General features: G+C 39.1%; 1 protein-coding gene across 3 annotated transcripts; it reads left to right on the top strand.

The window, feature by feature from the left end:
- The first annotated feature begins 128 nt into the window (after nucleotides 1-128).
- On the top strand, nucleotides 129-20717 carry LOC147151531 (uncharacterized). 3 transcript variants are annotated; one of them, XM_086056316.1, is made up of 16 exons: nucleotides 131-468; nucleotides 3408-3674; nucleotides 3798-3902; nucleotides 6197-6460; nucleotides 8983-9048; nucleotides 10216-10479; nucleotides 11087-11377; nucleotides 12277-12520; nucleotides 14462-14519; nucleotides 14694-14812; nucleotides 16482-16699; nucleotides 16772-17034; nucleotides 17110-17238; nucleotides 18361-18490; nucleotides 18591-18632; nucleotides 19428-20717. In XM_086056316.1, exons 1-16 carry the CDS (start codon nucleotides 237-239, stop codon nucleotides 19703-19705), a joined length of 2970 nt encoding a protein of 989 aa, XP_085912442.1. In that variant the 5' UTR covers nucleotides 131-236; the 3' UTR covers nucleotides 19706-20717. The 3 variants fall into 3 exon arrangements, with proteins under 3 accessions (XP_085912451.1, XP_085912461.1, XP_085912442.1); XM_086056325.1 differs by lacking the exon at nucleotides 18361-18490 and having other exon boundaries at nucleotides 129-468; nucleotides 19428-19576; XM_086056335.1 differs by lacking the exons at nucleotides 18361-18490; nucleotides 18591-18632 and having other exon boundaries at nucleotides 129-468; nucleotides 19428-19583.
- The last annotated feature ends 1360 nt before the right edge of the window (nucleotides 20718-22077 follow it).

Raw genomic sequence — 22077 nt, 5'->3', positions numbered from 1 at the left:
TAACTAACTTTTTTAAAAATGATATATGAACCTGTATATATGTTTGATTGTTTTATAACCGAGGCTTAAGGTGTGCGTAAGAGTGACATCCGGGTCAATTCCTGCAATGTGTTAATATGAAACTTGTAACTCCGCCCTCCGCGACGGTCCCAGAGGTTTCTTTTCTTTTTTTTCTGACGGTGTCAAGAGTTCCTGAGGGTAACGCTGAATCGACCTGACGTCGTTTGTGAGAAACGATGGCTTCTAGCGTAACTAAAGTCACGCAAACGCTGTCAGAATTAACAAGCACTGACTTCCAGAAGCTATGTCAGCAACTGGTGAGCCGAGGGTCGTTGAAGAAGGGGACGTACAGCACCACAGAGGAGCTGCTGACTGTCCTGACTTCCTCGCTGGGCAAAGATGAAGTTTACAACGTTATAAATGCTTCGCTCGAGGAGATTGGTTACCTGGCGCAGGAACAAAGTACCGGTAACTTATGTTTTCTATAGAATAACTCCTAACCAACCACACATTATAAAAAGTGAAACACAAGGGGCGGGATAAAGTTTGCTTTCACTCTTGATTGCGCAACTACCAGTCATACGTGTTGTAAACGTACTGCGAGTGAGTCCCCGTTTATCGCGAGTTATACATTCCTGCAGGCCAATGCGCAATTGGTGAATAAAAAGCGACATTGATCTCAGTTTTTGTAATTTGCGCTCCATCGCTAGTTTACTTACATACATTCCAAAAGAAGTCGACATTTTTAACATTTCCTGTAATTTTCAAGATAACATATCACACAGTCTAAACTATAAAACGGTACATTTTTCTTCATTTCATGACTATATCATTACTATTGAACTAGAAACGTCCATTATAGTGTTGTCACGATACCAAAATTTTGACTTCGATACTATACCTACTTAAAGCGGCCGGGATGGCCATGTTTTCACTAACAAGTTCATTTTATATATTTTTTGATCAGGAAAATGAAAAGCGTTGCCATTTTCTATTTTATCCATTCATTTTGGAGAAATTAGGAAATAAGTGACATCTCTACTAACGCCCACTTCAACATATCAAAAGGATTAACCTCTCCGTGGCTGATTTATATGACAATGAGGAAATGTGGAAGTCAGCAGAGCTACGTAGATTTAGGCTGGTACTAGCGCACACTGCTTCTTTGCTTTAAAAAAAAAACAAAAAAAAAAAAAACTACTTCTTTGCTGATCACAGTTAGGACGGGTGAGGCATTAAACACCAGTCAGGATATTTACAGGATATATACAGAGACTGAAGTGGGAATGAGTAGACGTGCACATTTATTTAGTTGAGGAATGGTCCCAGTTTTTCGACTTGCAACGCGCTGTCCAATTTGGAAGGTAACAGCTGAAATGGCACGTTCCAATGCGGCCACACTCGGCTGTGCAGTCAGCCTCGCTGGAACTTTTCGTTCGCTGTTCGATGAGGGCTTTTGTGGCGGCTGCAAGCAAAAAGCAGGGACACCGCAGGCGATTGCTTGCGAGGCGACATGAAGACACAGGCTCATCTTCACCTCCACACGCTGGGCAGACAGTAAGGAGCTAATGTTGTTGTGCTAACGCCTTTTGTTTTAACAACCTGAAGCTAGTTGTTGCTATTAGCCGTCCCATTATCCTACCTTTAGCCGGGGAGGGATCAAGGGGACGTAAAGCTCCAATCTGCCTGCTGCTGCTGCAAGCTGCCGTCTCTCTCCCTCCTGAGACACGAGTTTAGCGTCGCTAAATGTCCGAAATATAACCAGTCGGCGTTCGTGTGCGCATTCATGCTGTTGTCCGCTTCAGCTTGTGAAAGTGGAGGAGCAATCGCCACGGTATTCTTGATTTTGTAGAGGTGATCATGATGAGATCACGTTTTATGTCAATAAATCCAAACTACTGTGCAGAACACTTTTATGCTTTCACAGGTTGAAGTGGACAAGAGTAGTAATGTGCATCTGCATTTTGGTGGCGATAGGTCACCGTTTTAGACAACAGAACTGACAAAGCGAGCAATATTACCACGCATGCTTTCCTCTCGTGACGTAGACCGCTGAGACCGAAAACATAACATAAGCCACGCCCCATTTGGGGGCGTGGAAATTTGTCGTAAACCTAATCACAAAAAAAAGACCTTAAATCCCTACAGAGTCTTTTGAGGTGGGCATTTTAGTACTATTGTCATTTTTACATGCAAACCTATTATATAAGTGCCAATGATAAGCTCACCCAAGTGTCTCTTTAAAGTACCTTGATACCGGAACCGAAATGGTACCTCGACAAAAATCTTAAATCAGCAAAAGCAGTAAATTTAAAACTGACAAGAGAACTTTTTTTGAATTTTTTTAAATTAATTCAAAATATTAGCATACGCATCTGTTTGTGGGCCTGTGGGGATGTGAGATAAATATATTCCACTGTTTCTTTCTATACTTGATATTTATATTTTATAGACTACATGCAAATTAAACTTTAAGAAAACTACGGTAGTTCAGTTTTGTGTATTGTTTTTAAATGTCACGAGCAGAAAATGTGCACAGAGTGTTATTGAGCCATTTGTGTGACATCTACTGTAATGCATTAATCATTTTCATGGTCCTTACAAATATGGTAATAAGGGCGGAAATTCCAACTGTTTCTCCAAGTCGCAGCGTCAAAATCAATGTGATATTTCAAATGACAACACGTGCCCTTAAAGACAATCCACGCAAGCATATTTTTTTTCAAGAATGTTCCCAGCAGGCCCACAAGTTGAAACACGGCATTCTAATTAATATTGTGTTTGTGGAATATGAGTTAAGCAGCAAAATCCACCCCTTTTTAGCCATCTCAGTTTCAGAAAACAGGTCGTGATTGGTCGTTACCTGAGCCTTAAGCAGTTGTGATGTCGTTTTCACTCGACAGAAGTGACAAAATGGCCGCCTCCAGAGATGGCTAAAAACAAGTGGATTAACTCTTATTCCCCAAACACAATATTTATCAGAATGCCTTGTTTCAACTAGTGGGCTTGCATAGAACATATTCTTGATGTTTGGGTTGACTTCCCCCTTTAAAAGTTACCTTATATAGCGGAAATGGAGCATTATTCGTGAGATGAGTAGGTTGGTGTAGGTAGTAAAATAGGTCATGCACGTCAGCAATCAATTGTTTTCCCTTGAATTAGATTATTAGCCTTTGAAGTGCTCATTCCATGTTTTTTTTTTTTACTCCACAAAGATGGCTTCCGCTTATCTCGTTGCTATAAAAGTTTGAAACATCCCAACATTTTTTTCTGAAATCTTAACAAATTAATCCCAATAATTCAATATTAAGTGGTTTTACGTTCATTAATGACCACTTCTGAATGACCATATGGTCTCCCTGTCTGAGATATCTCACCTGACTTTTTCCTTTTGCATATGTCTTCAGATGAATCTGCACAAACGGAGCTTCGACTGTTGAGGCCTGAGATTATATCACGGATGTCTTTATTTCTTTTATGTCAGCTGATAAATGATCTTAAAGAGAGTTATTTTTTGAGTCCCAGTGAAGTAGAAGAGCTATCGATGGAGAGTCCTGACTTGGGACAACAAGCATGGTCTCTGATTGATCGGATCCTCCACAAAGGTCCAGACGCATGTGAGAAAATGTTGTTTTTCCTAAAGCAAAGGGATCCTGATCTTTTTCAATTCCCTGGTGAGTTGAAACTACCATTTAGCAAACATTCTTAGCTAATCTAGACTACAGAAATACTTTATATGCAGTGCATACTGTTTGTGTGTGACACATGATATACAGTATTCAATTTCCTTTATGCAGTAACGGGGCTGAACCAGATGTCGACAGCCCCAAATCCTACAATAGTCATTGGGGATGACTTACCCAACCTAAAATTTGAGCCACAAAGCCTTTTGTATTCCGAAGGTGAGGATAACACTGCATGTCGTCGCTGTCCTGTGAAAAACACATATGTCCAATTTCGGAATTGTTTTTAATTTTCAGGTTAATGTGATGTCTGTAATGTGGAAACACCATTCACATAAAGATAAAAAAATTGATATAAGCATCTTTCACAGGACAGCGACAATATATTGATTTAGTTGTTTTGTTTTAACCTGTATGTAAAAAAAACAAAAAACATTTGCACATTGTTGATGGTGCTCTCAAGGGCTGTCAAAAGTGTGATGTCAGGAACACAATTGTTGACCCGCACAAAGGCTGGATTGTGTTGCAATCTAACCATCACCAAAAGGCTTAGTGAATTTGTGATGATTATTAGTGGCGTATTTTCAAACATATATGTATATGTTACATATATGAATATGTTCTATGCAAGCCCACTAGTTGAAACAAGGCATTCTGATTAATATTGCGTCTGTGGAATAATAGTTAATCCACTCGTTTTTAGCCATCTCTGGGGGCGGCCATCTTGTCACTTCAGTCGACTAAAAATGACATAACAACTACCCAGGGCTCAGGTAATGACCAATCACAACTCAGCTTTAGAAAACAGGCGAGCTGTGATTGGTCGTTCCATGAGCCCTGGTAGTTGTGGTGTCATTTTCAGTTGACAGAAATTACAAAATGGCCGCCACCAGTGATGGCTCAAAATGGGTGGATTTTGCTGCTGAACTCATATTGTACAAACGCAATATTAATCAGAATGCCCTGTTTCAACTAGTGGGCCTGCTGGGAACATATTCTTAAAAAAAAATGTTTGGGTTGATTTCCGCTTTAAAGCGATCAAAAAAATTGGTGACAAATTTTTAAAAACGGCTGGACTAAGCATGGCCGGAAGTTGATTTTAGTCCGGCCCGCTAATTGGCCCTCATGCGTGTGACGTGCTCGCAAGGCGGCCAAAAATCTTCTCAGCCTACTCGGTGAAAGGCTTCTTTTTAGGCTTCTTTCTACTACCGCGTCGGCGGAAATACGCCATAGCAAACCTGCAGTGTATAGTGGTTTGCTGGTAAGGAAGGAAGCACGCAGTTGGGTAAATACTACTGGCGCATTTGAAGCGTGTCCACAGCGGGTTCGAATAGTAAATTAGCCAGATAATGATCCTTAAAAAGCCTCTGCTGTTAGCGTCTCTCCCGCAGCGACGTCAATCACGGACGCTTTTTTTTTTGGGGTCGGGGGGGCAGAATGGGGCGGGGGCCGACAATGTTTACAAATATGGCCGGAGGGTCGCGGCCGGAAGGGTACCCAAGTCAAGGGTGAAGGGTCGCGGCCGGACCGGCAAAAAATGGTCAAGTGCCCAGCTCTGCATGCAAGTCACACCTGAATATAAGTCGCAGGACCAGCCAAATTATGAAAAAAAGTGGGACATTCAGTCCCAAAAATATGGTACTCTTACTGTAACTGCTTGAATTAGATCATAAATGTATAGGAACGATGAATGATTAAGGGAATAATTGAGAACACCTGTTAATTTGTGATTCCATGTTTTTAAAAGCAGGCACCAGTAGAGGTAAGTCTTATTCTGTTTTCTCAAAGACTTTTGCTGAATTACCATTTAAATGAACTGTATTGAACATGATTATGGAGAAAAGAGTTGACCTCATTCTACTACAAATTTTACGTCGACAACCACTTTGCAGGGTCCAACCTTAAACAATAAAACAGTACTTTGAAATTCATAACTGTATATGTAATCCTACATGGCTCGGCTTCAGAAAACAGCTGAACTGTGATTGGTTGTTACCTGCGCCCTGAGCAACTGTGATGTCATTTCCAGTCGACAAAAGTACAAAATGGCCGCCCCTTGAGATGGCTAAAAACAGGTGGATTAACTCTTATTCCACAAATGCAATTTTTAATCAGAATGCCTTGTTTCAACTAGTGGGCCTACATAGAACATATTCTTGAAAAAAAAAAATTGAGTTGACTTCCTCCTGAAGGGAGAAAAAACATCCAAACCTACATGGCCCTATGTGAAAAAGTAGCATTCAGATTAAAGTGGAAATCAACCCAAACACATTTTTTTCAAGAATATGTTCCCAGCAGGCCCACTAGGTGAAACACGGCATTCTGATTAATATTGCGTTTGTGAAATATGAGTTAAGCAGCAAAATCCACCCCTTTTTAGCCATCTAAAGGGGGCGGCCATTTTGTCACTTTTGTCGACTGAAAATGACATCACAACTGCTCAGGGCTCAGGTAACGACCAATCACGGTCAGAGCTACCTGACCTGACTTTTTCTGTTTGTATTGTTTTTCAGATGTACCTGTACAAATGAAGCTTCGAGAGTTGAGGCCTGATTTCGTATCATGGGCGTCATTTTCACTTTTATATCAGCTGTTGGATGATCTTTTAAAGGCTAATGTCTTGAGTGAGAGGGAAACACAGATACTCCTGAACTCCACGGACAGGAGACAAAAAGCACGGTCTCTGATTGATCTGGTCCTCCGAAAAGATTCAGAAGCAAGCAAGAAGATGTTGTTTTTCCTAAATAAAAGAGAGCCAACTCTTTTTAATGTCTCTGGTGAGTTGATGCATGTTCTGCCCGTGCCTACGTGGGTTTTTTCCGGGTACTCCGGTTTCCTCCCACATTCCAAAAACATACATGGTAAGTTAATTGATCACTCTAAAATTGTCACCAGGTGTGATTGTGCGTGCGGATGTGTGTCTGTGTGTGCCCTGCGATTGGCTGGCAACCAATTCAGGGTGTCCCCCGCCTACCGCCCGAAGACAGCTGTGAGAGACTCCAGCATGCCTGAGACCCTTGTGATGATAAGCGGTATAGATAATAGATGGATGGATGGATAGTGAGTTGAAACTGCCCTTTAGCGACCATGCTTAGCCAATATAGACCAAAAATTACCTTCATTATTTTCAGCGTATCCTTTTTGCGTGTGACACATGAACGGGGCGGCATAGCTCAGGTGGCAGAGTCGTTGTCCACCAACCCGAAGGTTGTGAGTTTAGTCCTCAGCCCTTGTGACCATGTCAAAGCGTCCTTGAACCAGATACTAACAAAAAAAAAGAACAAAATTCTGAATATGGCTTAAATAACACTGTGACACAAAACATACTGTCAAAGCAACAAAAAAGAGTCTCAAGACGGCACATACGAAGGTCATGAAGGGGCCTAGGCAGTTTGCATACCTCACTCCTATAGAAAAGCTGGAGATGGAGATGAAGCTTTGAGTTTCTAACCGGCAGCCAAGAAACTTAAAGGATGTAGATATTCTCTGTAAAGAGCAGTGACCAACTTACAAGAGACGTCTCACTGCTGTTCTTGCCAACAAGGGTTTCGCTACCTAGTAGTAACTTCTGTTTTTCTTAGGGTTCTTATTTAACCTATTTAACTCAGTAAAATAAACATTTTGTCAATAAATAAACTAAGGCTGCACGATGTTGGAAAAAAATGACATTGCGATTTTTTTTGGGGGGGGGGGGGCGTTGCGATACATATTGCGATGTTAAAAATAGTAATTTCACCAGATGACTTGAATAGATTTGTTTGGGAATAATTTGGTTAATTTACCTTGACATCATTGTATTCATATAATTTCGTTTAATCCAGACTGTGAATGATGATTGCTGTATATAAAAGGGATCACAGAGGTCCTGTCTCTGTAACATAATAGATTATTTAACATTGTATTTCACACTTCAATGTAAACAGCAGCAAAATATTAAACATATTTTAAACAAAAAAATAAAAAGAGCAGGTGCACTCGACCCTTGAGTCAGTTAAAAAAAATAGGAGAAAATAAAAAACCTCTAAAGCAGCAGCAGAGTTACAAACACCTTACAACTAAACTATAAAATATTTAAAAATTAAAAAGCAGGTGTACTAGCGCCTGAGTTGTTTACAAAAATATAACATTAAGATCAAAAAAACCTTTGAAACTGCAGCAAAGTTGTAAACAAATTAGAACAAAAATATTAAAACTTAAAAAACAGGTGCATTAGTCCCCTGAGTTGTTCACAAAAATATAACAATAACTAAAACGGTCTGTAAAACATATTGCAGCCGTGATTTGTCGGTGCTGTGTGGACTTCTTATCATAAGGAGTTATGCTGGCGAAGGCGTCTGTAATTGTATTTGAGTGGATGAAGTTTCACCTCGGGTCCCACTTCTTAGTTTGAACTGCTCATACAGGGGCTTGTGGCGGCGATTGCAGCAACAACGGCGAGGCACTGTTGGCAAAGGATGTTTTGTTGTTCTCAATATTCATTTTTATAGCCATTTTATAACAACGTAAACAATGCATACAGCTATAGTCTTCGCTCACGATGAACTCCCACGCAAAGTAAACCGCGTTCTGGACACGGTATTGTGAAATACTTAAATTGTCAACCCTCGCTCTTGTACTTGTAAGAAGATCAAGGCAGCGAAGGCGTGCTCACTGTTTATCTGCATTTGTCACATCCCGTTGGTGCTCCAAGTGTTGATTTGCTAGCTAACAGCCAATCAGAGTGACCAAATGTCACAACTGGCGACGCCGATTCAACATGTGTAAACGCTCCCCAGACGCTTAGAGACGGGTTACGACACTACGACGGTGGTCACTACACTAATTAGTCGGCGCTTAAAGATGCCGCGACGCTTCACGACCTCCGGCGTCGGTTTGGTGTATCCGGGCCTTTAGAGCACGGAGTATCTTGCAAAAAAAAAAAAAAAAAAGTTTGCATGTTCTAAGCAAAAAAAAAAAAGTTAAAACATTGCACGTCCTACGATGTGACTATCGCGAGCATGCGCACATAGCAATCGCGATGTTCAAAAGACACATCGTGCAGGCCTAAAATAAACTTTTATGTTGCATTTTTTTATTACCTCAATCCATAAACAACCACAAAAATTGCGGGTTACAATTTTAACAATTATTTATACAACTGTACATGCAGTATTACTATCACTACTACTACTACTACTTCTGCTGCAACTACTACTCAAACATGAAGTATAACTGTTCCTCTAACTGATTGACTTTGATCATAAAGGTATATGAACCCAGTATTAAAATAACATCTGTAAATTTGTAATTATGTTTTTAGAAGCTGGCACCAGTGGCACCAGTGGCACCAGTGGCACCAGTGGCACCAGAGGCACCAGAGACACCAGTAAGTCTTGTTCCGTTTTCTCACCATGACAAGCATCAAGTCAGTATTGAGGTCTGTGTTTTGGATAAAGAATACTTCCCTTAGGTAATTATTATTACACACTGTAGCTGTTCTCAATCTGAGGAAGATTTATGACATGTATCAAACATTTAGAATTGGTTGTTATATCAACAATATAATATATTAAGGAAAACCTTTGAACTTTTTCGTTCACAAAATTTTAATTCAATCATTATTTAGGTAAAATTGTTCATTTGCCTCTTTAAGCACAATGTAAATGTTCAAAATGTGCATGATTTTCTGGCTTACAATAATTTCAACAACACGTTTTAGGAATAAAATCTCAGTCTTGGTTTTACACTATTTACGCAATTGTATTTTAATATTGGTCAATATGTTGGTGAGGATTTTTTTAGAAGTGGTACTTTTTGTAAAAAGTTTTTCTAACAATTGACATTACTGGAATCATTATGGCTGGGCAATTATGCAAAAAATAACCAAGAATGACTTTTGATTGATGTTGAACTCACGATTAATAACTATTTTTTTTAATTTCAAAACTTCGTATTTATAAAACGACCAAAACGCAACTACTCAAAACTACCATCAACCTGTGCTAATTTTGACAAGATATTTTAATTTAGTTTTTAGTCTTTTGATTAAAATTAATTAAAATTTTAGTTATAATGTAGTCATCTGATTGTATTTTAGTTTTAGTCCAATTTTAGTTGACGAAAATAAAAATCAGTTTTAGTCGACTAAATTAATAATTAATTCAGTCAATGTTTTCCTTCAGTATACATTTAACATAAAAACGCAATCATTTTCAGTTCTCCACAGTAATGCTACAACAACATTAACAACGGCAACAAATTTATCTTAGAGAACACTCTGTTGATGTTGCTTCGGTTCAAATTCGTCACGTTATTCAGGTAACGACCAATCACGGCCGACCTTTTTTCTGAAGCTGGGTCATGATTGGTCGCAATATTTATCAGAATGCCTTGTTTCAACTAGTGGGCGTGCATAGAACATATTCTTGAAAAAAAAATCCCTTTGGGTTGATGTCAACTTTATGATGTGGCCCGCAACAAAAAATGAGTTTCATACACCTGCTACCTGTCTGAGATAACTGAGCTGACTTTTTCTGTTTACATTGTTTTTCAGATGACGATAGAAAAATCAGGCTTCGAAAGTTGAAGCCTATGTTTGTATCATGCGCGTCTTCGTCACTTTTACATCATCTTTTGAATGATCTTGGAGAGGCTCATATCTTGTGTTCTAGCGAAATACAAGAGATATTGTTGCAAAGCCCTGTAGTGAGACAGCAAGCTGCGTCTCTGATTGATCTGGTCCTCCGCAAAGGTGCAGAAGCAAGCCAAGCCATGTTTTCATTCCTAATGAAAAGAGATTCTACTTTTTCAAACATCCGTAAGTCCTTTTTTTGTACGTAAACAACCACCGTACATGCAGCACTGCTTCTACTACAACTGTACTAGACTACTACTCAAACACTAAGAATTTGGTAACTCCTTGAATTATTTAATAAAGGTATCATCTGTAAATTTGAAACTGCATGTTTTTAGAAGCAGGCGCCAGTCACTGTAAATCTTCTCTTTTCTCAATTACTTAAGCTGAGCTACCATTTAAATGAGCTTGTATTTAACATGATTCTGGAGAAAGGAGTTCAGCTCTTAAACCTGTTTTTTTTTTTTATGTAACATTTTAACAAAGTCCCTGGAAAGTGGAAACAAATTTGTCTAGAATTTGAAACACCTCAGGGAAGAGTGTTGTTGACAAGCCTGCCAAATTTGAGTGATTACAAAAATTGGCACTTATAACCAAATGAGGCTTCACATTCATTAAAAGTCAGACCAACCAGGCCTTTTGTGCAGACATCATTTTTAAGTCCATAGCCTTAAAATAAGCACCAATGTTAGGCCAATTACAGAAGCCATTTAATAACCACTTGGGAATGAGCACGTGTTCTCCTTGTCTGAGCTGTCTGATGTGGCTGTCTGTTTGCATTGTTTTTCAGATGACTATGACCCTGGACGATCTAAGCTTGAAGCCCCTCTAACGATGAAAAATCTGATAGAGATCCCAGTAGTAAGGCCTGATTATATGTCACGGAAAGTTTTATTCAGGCTGATGGACAAACTTGAAGTGCATTATATCTTGACTTCGGGGGAAAAAAGTATGATAATCTCTTCGAACCGTGATATCAAAAGTATGGTGTATCATCTGAATCATGTAGTCGGCCTGAAAGGTCCAGATGCAAGCAAGATGATGTTGTATTACTCGAGGGATATAGAGTCTCAACTGTACGGTGAGTTGTAGCTTTCCTTGACGACGTTTTTTAACTATTAATTGCAGATATTCTTTAACAACCAGACACACCTTAGTTTTTTATCACTGCAACATCATAATTTAGCTTTATTATTTACAATATGTCCTTTTCAGGTGTGACATGTTTTTTAGCGTTATATGAACAAGTATTTGCCTCCTTAGTTTCTCATCACACCTACAGTAAATATTTTGGGATCATCAAGCCAATTTGAATATGTCACAAAGGCAACGCAAGCAAATTCAAAATACAGTTTGTAAATCATGATTTCATTTTTGAAAATCCGATTTATTACAACCCCAAGCCACCACTCTCCCCTTGTCAAATCATGTGTTAACTCTTATTAACCACTGTTTATAGGAAGCTGAGTTCAATTTGACTGGCCACACCCAGGCCTGATTATCGTCAAAATGTAAAATAATCAATAAATCACTTACTATAATAGTACATGTAACACAAAGAGCCTACATTATATCAAAAAGAAACATACAGTATAAGAACATAATGCGAAGACATTTCGAGAACAAACGATTGAAATATCAGTTTGGAACATATTACAAAGCCATTTCCAAGGTTTGGGACGCGAGCGAACTATGCTGATCTCACATCCACAAAATGAGAATACAGGTAAGAATTGTGAACCATCCCAGAAGCGGTCGCCCACAAAAATGACTCCAAGGATGTAATGACAACTCATCCAGGAGGTCACTAAAGAGTACAAAAGGTAGCAATAACAGTAACAAAATTTAAAGCCAACATATGTCACATATCACACCAAGCAAGTACAGGTCTATGGTAATTAAGACAATACTAACTACTTCTGCTACTTTGAACACAATTGTTATTGATAACAAATTGTAAACCCTTTCTCCTTTCCACAGGGAGCCGCCTTGTTAATCAATATGAAGAAATTCTGATCAACAGGGTTCAAGATGTTGACATTATAATAAATGAGCTCAGTGCCAGGGGAGTTGCTATAAGTGATGATATCAAAGCCATCCGCAGCCATCACGAGAAGATGTCAAAAGTCATTGAAAATCTGAAATCTGTGAAAGAAAAACAGATGTTCTACAGCATCCTACAGGAGCGTGAGCTTCCCATAATACGTAGCTTTGTAAAGAACATGTAAGTCTTTATACCAGTGAAGGGAGGGAGTTTTGGAGGTGACTTTGGGGTTTTACAGTGAAATCCTCTCAATGATGTACATATTTTTGTGGTTGTAATTTGTGGTGCCAATTCTTTCATTTTTGCCGCAGACTCAAAGCATTTGGCTTTGACTTTTAAAGTTGAACATGAAATAAGACAGCACAATTTGAGGTTTATATTTACAGGTATCTGCGTCTCAATATGATCAACTCTAAACACTTACACACAATTTAGCAGATTGCACTCTTTGTTTGAATCCTACCCGTTTTTCATGTGAGCAAAAATAATGGAACATGTGAATGGCACGTACGAGTCCTTTTACAATGATTGTTCAAACCAGTGTTTCTCAACCTTTATTGAGCCAGAGTACATATTTCACATTGGAAAAAATCTCACAACACACCACGTAGCAAGTCGATTCGCAAAAAGTGACTATGTAGTAGGGCTGCAGGATATTGGAAAAACATGTGGTATGCGATATGGATGTTGACCAAAGCGATATCGATATTTTTGCGGTTTTTAACCTGAACCTAAAGAAATTACATTTTTATTATCGAATTAAAGAAGTACATTTTTTTTCATGCAGCAAAATAAGCAAGCTCAATGTGTTCTTAGCGAATTAATTGTAACTCAGCTAGATAATATCCAACTATTGCGCATTTAAGTTTGCACCTGACTGGTCAAATTCAGATACAAGCATACAATTCCAGAAGAAAATGATTGCGTGTCTTTGCGATATGCACATTGCATAGGCCGTTCTCACAGTATCGATACTTTTTCGATGTATTGTGCAGCCCAACTATACAGGATCATTATGTACCTTCTGTCATCTAGTATAAGAACATTTTATTGTTTTGCGTGGTTGGCATGAATATTGTTTCTTTTATTAGAAAATATAATTTATATTTTGGGTCAAAATAATTGACGTTGGATAATTTCCCATGGCACATCTGATGATCTCTCACGGCACACTAATGTGCCACGGCACACTGGTTGAGAATCGCTGGTTTAAACAATAACGCTGAATGTCTATACTCAGTTTCATATTTAGTTTTGTCTGTAAAGTCACATTATTCTTGTTTGTGCTGTAACTAACATGAAAATCGGAAAGCTGTGTGGGTTGGAAAAACAAGCTCTTATGAAGCCGAGAAGAGGTGGTGAATCAACCGCTACAATAACAATTCTGCAAACTTGGTCCATAGCTAATAATGTACAACCGTTTGGAACATCTTGAATAAGAAGGAAACCAATGATGTACTAAGTAATATCTGTCGAGTGGGAAGATCAAGGAAAATGCAGCAGCTGATTAAATATACTCTGTAGGCCCAAAAGCAATGTCGATCAGCACCTTTCAAAGGGCAGGCGTGTATGTGTCGCAATCTACTGTTTGCAGAAGACTTGATGAACAAGGCTCGGACAGCGGACGGGCGACGGTCTCGTCCGTATCGTACCTTCCTTGCTTGGGAATTTATAGAACACCGTGCTGTTTCATAAATTGATGCATGTAGGGAATGCTCCTTTTCTGAGTGTAGGCGTAGCTGGTTAGCTTACCGTATTTATAGAATGGGCCTAGTGATAACTAACTTCCAACGCCCATTTCCCATGGTTGCTTGTACTCAGACCCACTCCAAACTTTACTTTTGCATAATATCACCATATAATCGACCGTATCACATTGCTCTTGAGATGTGTGATACCGATTCTACTGACAGTTTAAGCGGGGTCCGTGATTTGCTCATAGGTGCTGCCAAAGATTGTAGATTGGCAACTGTAGAATAGTTGTAGAAAAGTTGTTTGGGGCAGGCAGTGAAGATTTAACACATGCAGTTTACATGGGCACACATTTCTAAACATTTGTTTTGCATAGTGTAAGCTTTATTTATGTGTTTATTTACTTATTGTATACTCGACCACTTTCAGGGAAACTAAGCCATCATCGATGACGGGCAACAAATGTAAACACTTTGAAATGGTCACAGTAAGTACATCTTATACAAAATGTTGATTGTCTTCCTCAATTCAGATTCTTGACGTGATGCCGAAATAAACAATGACATAAATAACATTTGAATTCCATAAAATTCTATGAAAATGGGGAAAATCTAATGTACATCACATGTAACGTAATTGCATGCTTCATTCCTTTAACCAGGCAAAATGGTTCACTGAAATTGCAGCAGTTGCCAACGATGAATGGATTAGATGTGAGCCGGATGTGAGCCATGATGATGATGATGATGATGGTGATGGTGGTGGTGGTACCTGGTACAGGTAAAACACATTTTCAGTACTTTCACTGCGCCCTAAAGGGAAAATAATAACTAAGGTGTTGCTGCCATGATTTCAAAAGAATATTTACTTCTAAATGTAAAACAACATGGTCAAGTTGTACCAGAATGATGGATAGAGACATTTACAGAGAATAAAAGGAAACAGCTCATGATCCAAGACATTCTGCATGACATGATGGGATCTAAAGGATTTTTTTTTTTAAAACAATACTTCTTCACCTAACTGTAGCTCTGGTGGGGGTCTGTGCTCTTCCTTTTGATTCCAACAAGTGAAAACATTCAGCATCTCTGCACGGGAGATGTCATAATTTGTTTTTCCGTTTTTGTTACCGCTCATTTTTATTTAGGGTTGACTTTACTTTTCCAAGTTCAGTTAGTTTTAGATTTTAGAGTGGGTTTGCTGTCAACTAGTTTTTAGTTCTTTGAAAATAGTTTGTTTTCGTTTTGTTTTTATTAGTTTTAGTCTTTGTTTGGGTTTATTTAAATACAGGATTCAGTTTTCCCTTGCCTGGACACAGGTGACCGGGGCCTTCCTTTGGAGACAGGCCTGAGAGGTGAGCTCGCAGGCGAGTGTCTTCGGGTTGGGGGATGGGTCCTGACTGTTATTTGTGTTTATGCACCAACCAGCAGTTCGGAGCACCCACCCTTTTTGGAGTCCTTGGAAGGAGTGCTAGCATGTGCCTTGTTTTGACCTGCTGAGTCCTTTTATCTCGCTGATTGGCACAGACGGCATCACGGCGTTGAGTGATAGTAGTCGTTTTGGCACTGTAAATATGCAGATAAAGGGTGTCTTAAATAACTCGACGTAGATTTTTTTAATCAAGCCCATTGTCAACCGAGAATATTTGTCAACACAGCTGCATATCCTGCCCACAAACATACTGTTGCTTTGTGATTGGTCCACAAAAGCTCAGAGGAAATCGGCGGGCTCTGGACAAGATGGATTCTCGGGGTTGTGTGAACTCACAAATACTGCTAGAATTCAGCTTGCAGGCAAGGTTAGGTGCTGGCGCTGGAGGACGAGCCTTCCATCAGGGAGTCAGTCTCCGAAGCGGAGCAAATCTTTTTTTTTTTTTTTTAGTTGGACGTCCATGATCTGAGTTGTTTGCTCCTGCTTTACGTTGCAGCAATTGTCCATGGATGTTTTCTTCCTAAAAGATGAAGAGCAGAAAAATGCAAGCAATGATGACAGCAAGCAGCAAAAACGTGCACTGTAGGAAGCGAGATTGAGATTAAGATGAAATTTGTAGTAGCACATATCAAATGTGTGAACTCATGGCTAGTGCAGGGCAGCAGCCAATCCAACAGTGCTGACATTGCATGTAGGCGATCGACACACAGTGAGTCAACTGCAACTGTTCTAAGTTTTTAACTTCCTTGTTCTGTACAGCCGTACAGTAATACTGAAATCAATGCATTGAAAATAAACCCCAAAATGTATGAAATCAATTGTCAGAAAAAACAAAAAACAAAGGACATTTTGGCTGCCAGTAAAGTTGTCTTTAGTTAATACTGTAAATGCAAAAAAATGTTTTCAGTTAGTTGTTATTTTTAAACCAGTGTTTATTTTTCTTCATTTCTGCTTTTTATTTAATTTTTTCAATTTTCATTTTTTTTTTATTAACCATAATAACTTGGTGTCCCACCAGCTTCCTCTCTGTACCGGGTAAATTTGAGTGCGGAGTCTCGGGCCTGCGCTGGATTTGTAAGGATTCGCCTTTGAGCTTTAAATACCGCTTTGGAAAATGGTGGAAGCATGATCAAGCAATAGAGGCCACGGAGTACAGGGCTGCAGGCCCCCTACTGGATATCACAGTTACTGATGGGCAGTTTGATGAGGTCTATCTGCCACACTGGATCTGCACAAGTGAGGATGACTAGTGAAAATACATTATCTCGTAGTGTGCAAATTAACAATGGTGCATTTTCTCTTGTGCAGCTGTTGATCCTACAATTGTGGGGAAGTTTGCACTTCTGCATTCAGATAAAGATGGAATTACTGTGGAAAAAGTATCTGAAGTTACACCATCCCATGTCAAACTCCCGCACCCGGTTTTCTCCGCAAGAGGAGTACTTCTCTGGTTTTGGCGCTGGGCCGGCTTTTCGGTGTCTCTGAAGTGCAAAGTGTTGATATATAGGACCAAGAAAACATTCCTGACGCTGCATGTTTATCTGATGCCGAACGACCCTGCTCTAGAAGCGGTAATTCTCTATTTTGATGGCACAAGTGTGATTGCTGCAGTCAAGCAGTGACTGTAGTGTGTTTCTCCATCACAGGAACTCCAAAGGAAAGCAGAAAAGAAAGGCTATGAAAGCATTGAAAAGCCTCACCCCCAGGGGACCTTGACCATGGATGACCAATTCAACCTCAAAACTGATGTTGACGGTGCAGTAATAAACCCAAAGGTATGTCTGAACTGCCTTTATATGAGCTAAACACAATTAATTGCACTCATAGGTCTGCGTACACCCCACTGCCATCCACTTTGTAACCTGTGCTCCCTTTAACACTCATCACTGTGAACTGTACTCCCTGTTTGTTTTTTGGCCCTGTTTTCACACACAGACACATTTAAATGGCCCGCGTTTATCCATAAAACACTCATTGGGAAGACCCCACCATATCTTTAGTCTCTGCTCTCAATGCATACCCCCACCCGCACTCCCTGTTACAGCAGTTGGATTCACCTCTAAGTCCGCAAAGTCTTCACTGATTATGATTGACCTTCCTTTCCAATTTCTTCCTCAAACAACTGCGACACACTGCAGAAAATAATGAAACTCACCTCATTCATTCCAATAAAATCATTTAAAAAGTTAGTATGGGCTACTGAAGATGATCGCGACACCTGTTTTTTGCCTGTTTTGAACATTTACACCATGTGCTATGATGGAATGTATTGTACAAAGTCACAATGTAACTGCCCAGGTTGTCATTGCAACAATTTTACTGACTGATGATGCAGTATCAGGAGCAACTGGGGGTTCGGTATCTCAAGGATACTTTGACATGGTCACAATGGCCTTTGGTACTGATGTCATTTTTACATGCAAAGCTATTATATAAGTGCCAATGTTAAGCTCATCCCAGTGTCCCTTTAAGGTATGAAACAGCAGGGTCATACATGACTTATAGTGCCTCTATTCTGCTACAGAATCATTCAACAAATGGGACAAATCATGGTCCTTAACATATTGAATAAACCGTCCCCACGCTGCTTGAAACATGTCCTGCTTGTTTTTTTTAGAATATTAGAGATTTTTTTTTTCCAATGTCAAACAATAAGATAATTCCCTAAACCACATTCCAATACTTGGCTTGCCCATGCTTTTTCATGTTAAAGCTATTACCCTCTTAGCCTGCAAAAGACCAATGTTGAAAAATATTTTTTCCGGGCGTTTCAAATTACACACCTCTGGATATAGGCCTATTATGAAAAGATTTGGTTCTAGCTCCAGTCTAATCGAGATAATCTCCCGAACGGTTGTTGATTCTTTAAGACGAATTCTTTTGTACTTCTTCCACAGGACTTTAAGCTCACTTATGAGAGTTGGGACCCCAATTACTTTGAGGTGTTCATCCAACAACCAGGGGATGCATTTACTCTCACACTTGAAAATAGAGCTGGAACAGTGTGGAGTTGTGAGATTCGACAATGTGCGTGATGATCTTTTTAGAAATACCGCATGTCTGTTTGTCTACATTACATTGTATTACACATTATTGTGGTGGCCGATAATCTGCTTTTTCCCCCCAGTTGACTACTCAAGTACTGGACTCTCTAACATGAGGACATATGGTGACAATCTTTTTGTTATTATTATTTTTTTTTTTGCCTTGATTTTACTGGAAACATTCTTCAAAATAAAATATTGTTTAAAGCGGAAGTCAACATAATAATATGTTCTATACAGGCCCACTAGTTGAAACGGCATTCTGATGAATATTGAGTTTGTGGAATATGAGTTAAGCAGAAAAATCCACCCCTTTTTAGCCATCTCACGAGGCGGCCATTTTGTCACTTCTGTCGACTGAAAATGACATCACAGTTGCTCAGGGCTCAGCTAACAGCCAATCATGGCTCAGCTTCAGAAAAGAGGTGCCAGAGACGGCTATAAATGGGTGGATTAACTCTTATTCCACAAACACAATATTTATCAAAATGCCTTGTTTCAACTAGTGGGACTGCCTAGAGCATATTTGTGAAAAAATTATGTTTGGGTTGACTTTAAAAGGACAAACAAGTGTGGACACAAGACAGCGTTTAAGAAAACCTTAATCACTTCATCATTCAGAGCAAATTTTATTGTTACAAACAAGTGTTAAGAGATCAAAGGGAGAAAATGCATAATAAGGAGAAGAAAGTCCGAATTTTGCATGAAATGATGTTCGATGATGGGTTTGCTCAATTATATTTTCATACACACAAATATTTCAAAAATCTTAAATGTGACAGACTATAGTCTATAGGGCAATAATGTTGAAGACACTTTCATCAGGATTGTTATTGGAAGTTAAGTCCCGTAGTTGAACTATTACGCAAGAAAAAGCGCAATTAGTTAACTTTTTAAGTTGCATTTGTTTATTCTTCCAGATGACGAGCTTCTGAGAGTGAGAACTGACTTTGCGCAGCGGGTCAGTGAGGCAGTGACTGATCAATTGTTGGATGACCTTTTGCCTGTAGTCCTGAATGATGGTGAGAGAGCTGCAATAATGGAGGGGAACGTGATCCTCACACACAAAGCACGCACACTGATCGATACAGTAAGGAGGAAAGGACCCGAAGCTTCCAGGAGGATGATCTTTCACCTTAAGCGCAGAGACCCTACACTTCATGGCCTCCTGGAGCTGCCCACCGTTTCTAGCCTGTAAATCCAGACTTGTCGCTGTACCAGCGACTGAGTCTGGTGGGTTATCGCATCAAGCGTATTTCTGAGGCGGGGCAAACAGACAGCGAAACGAACCAATCAGCGTCAAGCGGACGTGGGGGAAAAAAATCCTAGGTCTTCTTTTTAAATAAATGCTTCCAGTGCCATCAGCTGCTGGGGTTTTAATGTCTCAGTGTTTCTGGCCATTTAAAACTTAGTTTCATGAGGAATGAAACAAACTATCATCGCTCCTATGCGCCATTTTGAGTGTTATGAGAATGGACTTCCGCCGCCAAAGAGTGAGGTTGCTCACGATACGATACGATACGTCACAGCAAGTAAACTAATTTGATTGGACTGTTTGTTTTGAACCGACGCTGAACCGCGTTGAGGGCTTGGTCTCCAGACTCACTTTCTTAGTGGGTGTGGCTAGCCAGGCTACTCCATTTTACCACCCCCTCTAACCAGCTGAAATGCCGCGAGCTTCTTGGAACCCAAGAAACTAGAGATTAAATTTTCACATCATGATTATGCCGTAGTGATGGTGGAACAGTGTAACAGATCCGCCTCGCAGTGCTGAGGAAGATGACTGAAAAGAGTTTTATCCTCGCGTTTGTCTCTTTTGCGGACACGTTTTTCATCATTAGGTACAGTAAATGTCTTGACTTATTGTTCCCATCTGCAGTGGTATTAACCAAAACCACCCTCTATTTTTCCCTGGTCTTATCTCAACGGAGTATTGTTTTCACCTGCAAAACAGTTCTTTCTATGTGAAGCCATAGCTACAGCGGGACAAGTACCAACATCAGGCAGAAGGAGACTCACCATGTATCATTCAAATGAGATTTATTGGCATGTACAGAAACAGAAAAAGTAAAACAAAAAAAGAACCACCTGTATATCTTTATGAACCTAAGTACACGCGAGTCATTTTAATGGTATGGCATTGTTTGTTTACACAGTATAGGCTTAGTCTAAATGAATGTATTTTATAATAAAGTATTATGGTACATGCACTTACGTGTGTTGCTTTATCATACAAATATTTCAGAAATATAAACTCATGTTCAGAAGTGATGAAACAGCCTTCTAATGAAAATGATTGAATACACACTCTTAGCATAATGAGCAGACTGCAGAATCTGCAGTGCAAGACGACATCTCAAGGAGTGCCCAAACTCTCATGCCAAGCGCATGGGAGACGTCTTGAAAATCACTGTAAACTTCTTGCTGTAAAAACGACAGTATTGTACTGGCAGCAGTGTTCTAGTAAAATGTATTTCTTACAGTATGTTACTGCTGAGTAAAAAGTCGATTTAAAAACAAAACAAAAATCAATGCATAAAGAGAGTCGATGGGGTGCGCTTCCGACGCACAAAAATGTAGTTTTTATTACACATGCGCTGTCTGTGTGTTTCTATCTATCTATCTATCTATCTATCTTGTTAGACCAATTATCAATTATATGTTATGCATCACTATTATTTGTGTGTAAATGGCAAATGGACTGTCACTTGTATAGTGCTTTTCTACCTTTGGTACTCAAAAGCGCTTCACACTGTACCTCATCTACCTCCTGATGACGCAGCATCGGGAGCAACTGGGGGTTCAGTTTCTTGCTCAAGGATACTTCAACATGGTCACAATGGCCGGGGATTGAACCCACAACCTGCCGGTTGGGAAAGGACCACTCTGCGACTGAGCCATGCCGCCCCCACTGTGTAAATTAATTTGAGAATAATGATAATTTCATTTGTGGTTTACAGTCTGATTATTTATTTACTGGACAAAATATCAGTTCCAATATTTATATTTAAAAAATAAATCTTATTGATACAAATATTGATCAAAGGTAGTGATGTCCCACCACACCATAGAGTCGAAACATTTAACATTATAGACCACACTATATAGTTAAATATGCTCATAAGTTAACTTTACCAGCTAGAGCGTGGCAGCAAATTTTGCATTTTCCTTTTAAGGTCTTGAAATAATTATTAAATAAATTAATCCCCGATTTTTAAAAAAGTAACTTAAAAGTAACTTACTCTACAAATAGAGTAATATTGTAAAGAAACGTATTACTTTCACATGCAAGTAACTAGTAATATGTAATATATTACATTTTGGAAGTAACTTGCCCAACGTGTGTGTGTGTGTGTGTGTGTGTGTGTGTGTGTGTGTGTGTATATATATATATATATATATATATATATATATATATATATATATATATATATATATATATATATATATATATATATATATATATATATATATATATATATATATATATATATATATATATATATATATATATATATATATATATGCAATAAATGCAATCAATCTTGTCATCTTTTGATCATGCACACT

The sequence above is a fragment of the Filicampus tigris genome, chromosome 2 (genome assembly GCF_054856515.1).
Source record: "Filicampus tigris isolate MCC_2025a chromosome 2, RoL_Ftig_1.0, whole genome shotgun sequence".
NCBI classification, from domain to species: Eukaryota; Metazoa; Chordata; class Actinopteri; order Syngnathiformes; family Syngnathidae; genus Filicampus; species Filicampus tigris.
The sequence above is the reverse complement of the archived record's forward strand: the minus strand, read 5'-3'. Positions and strand labels throughout refer to the sequence as shown.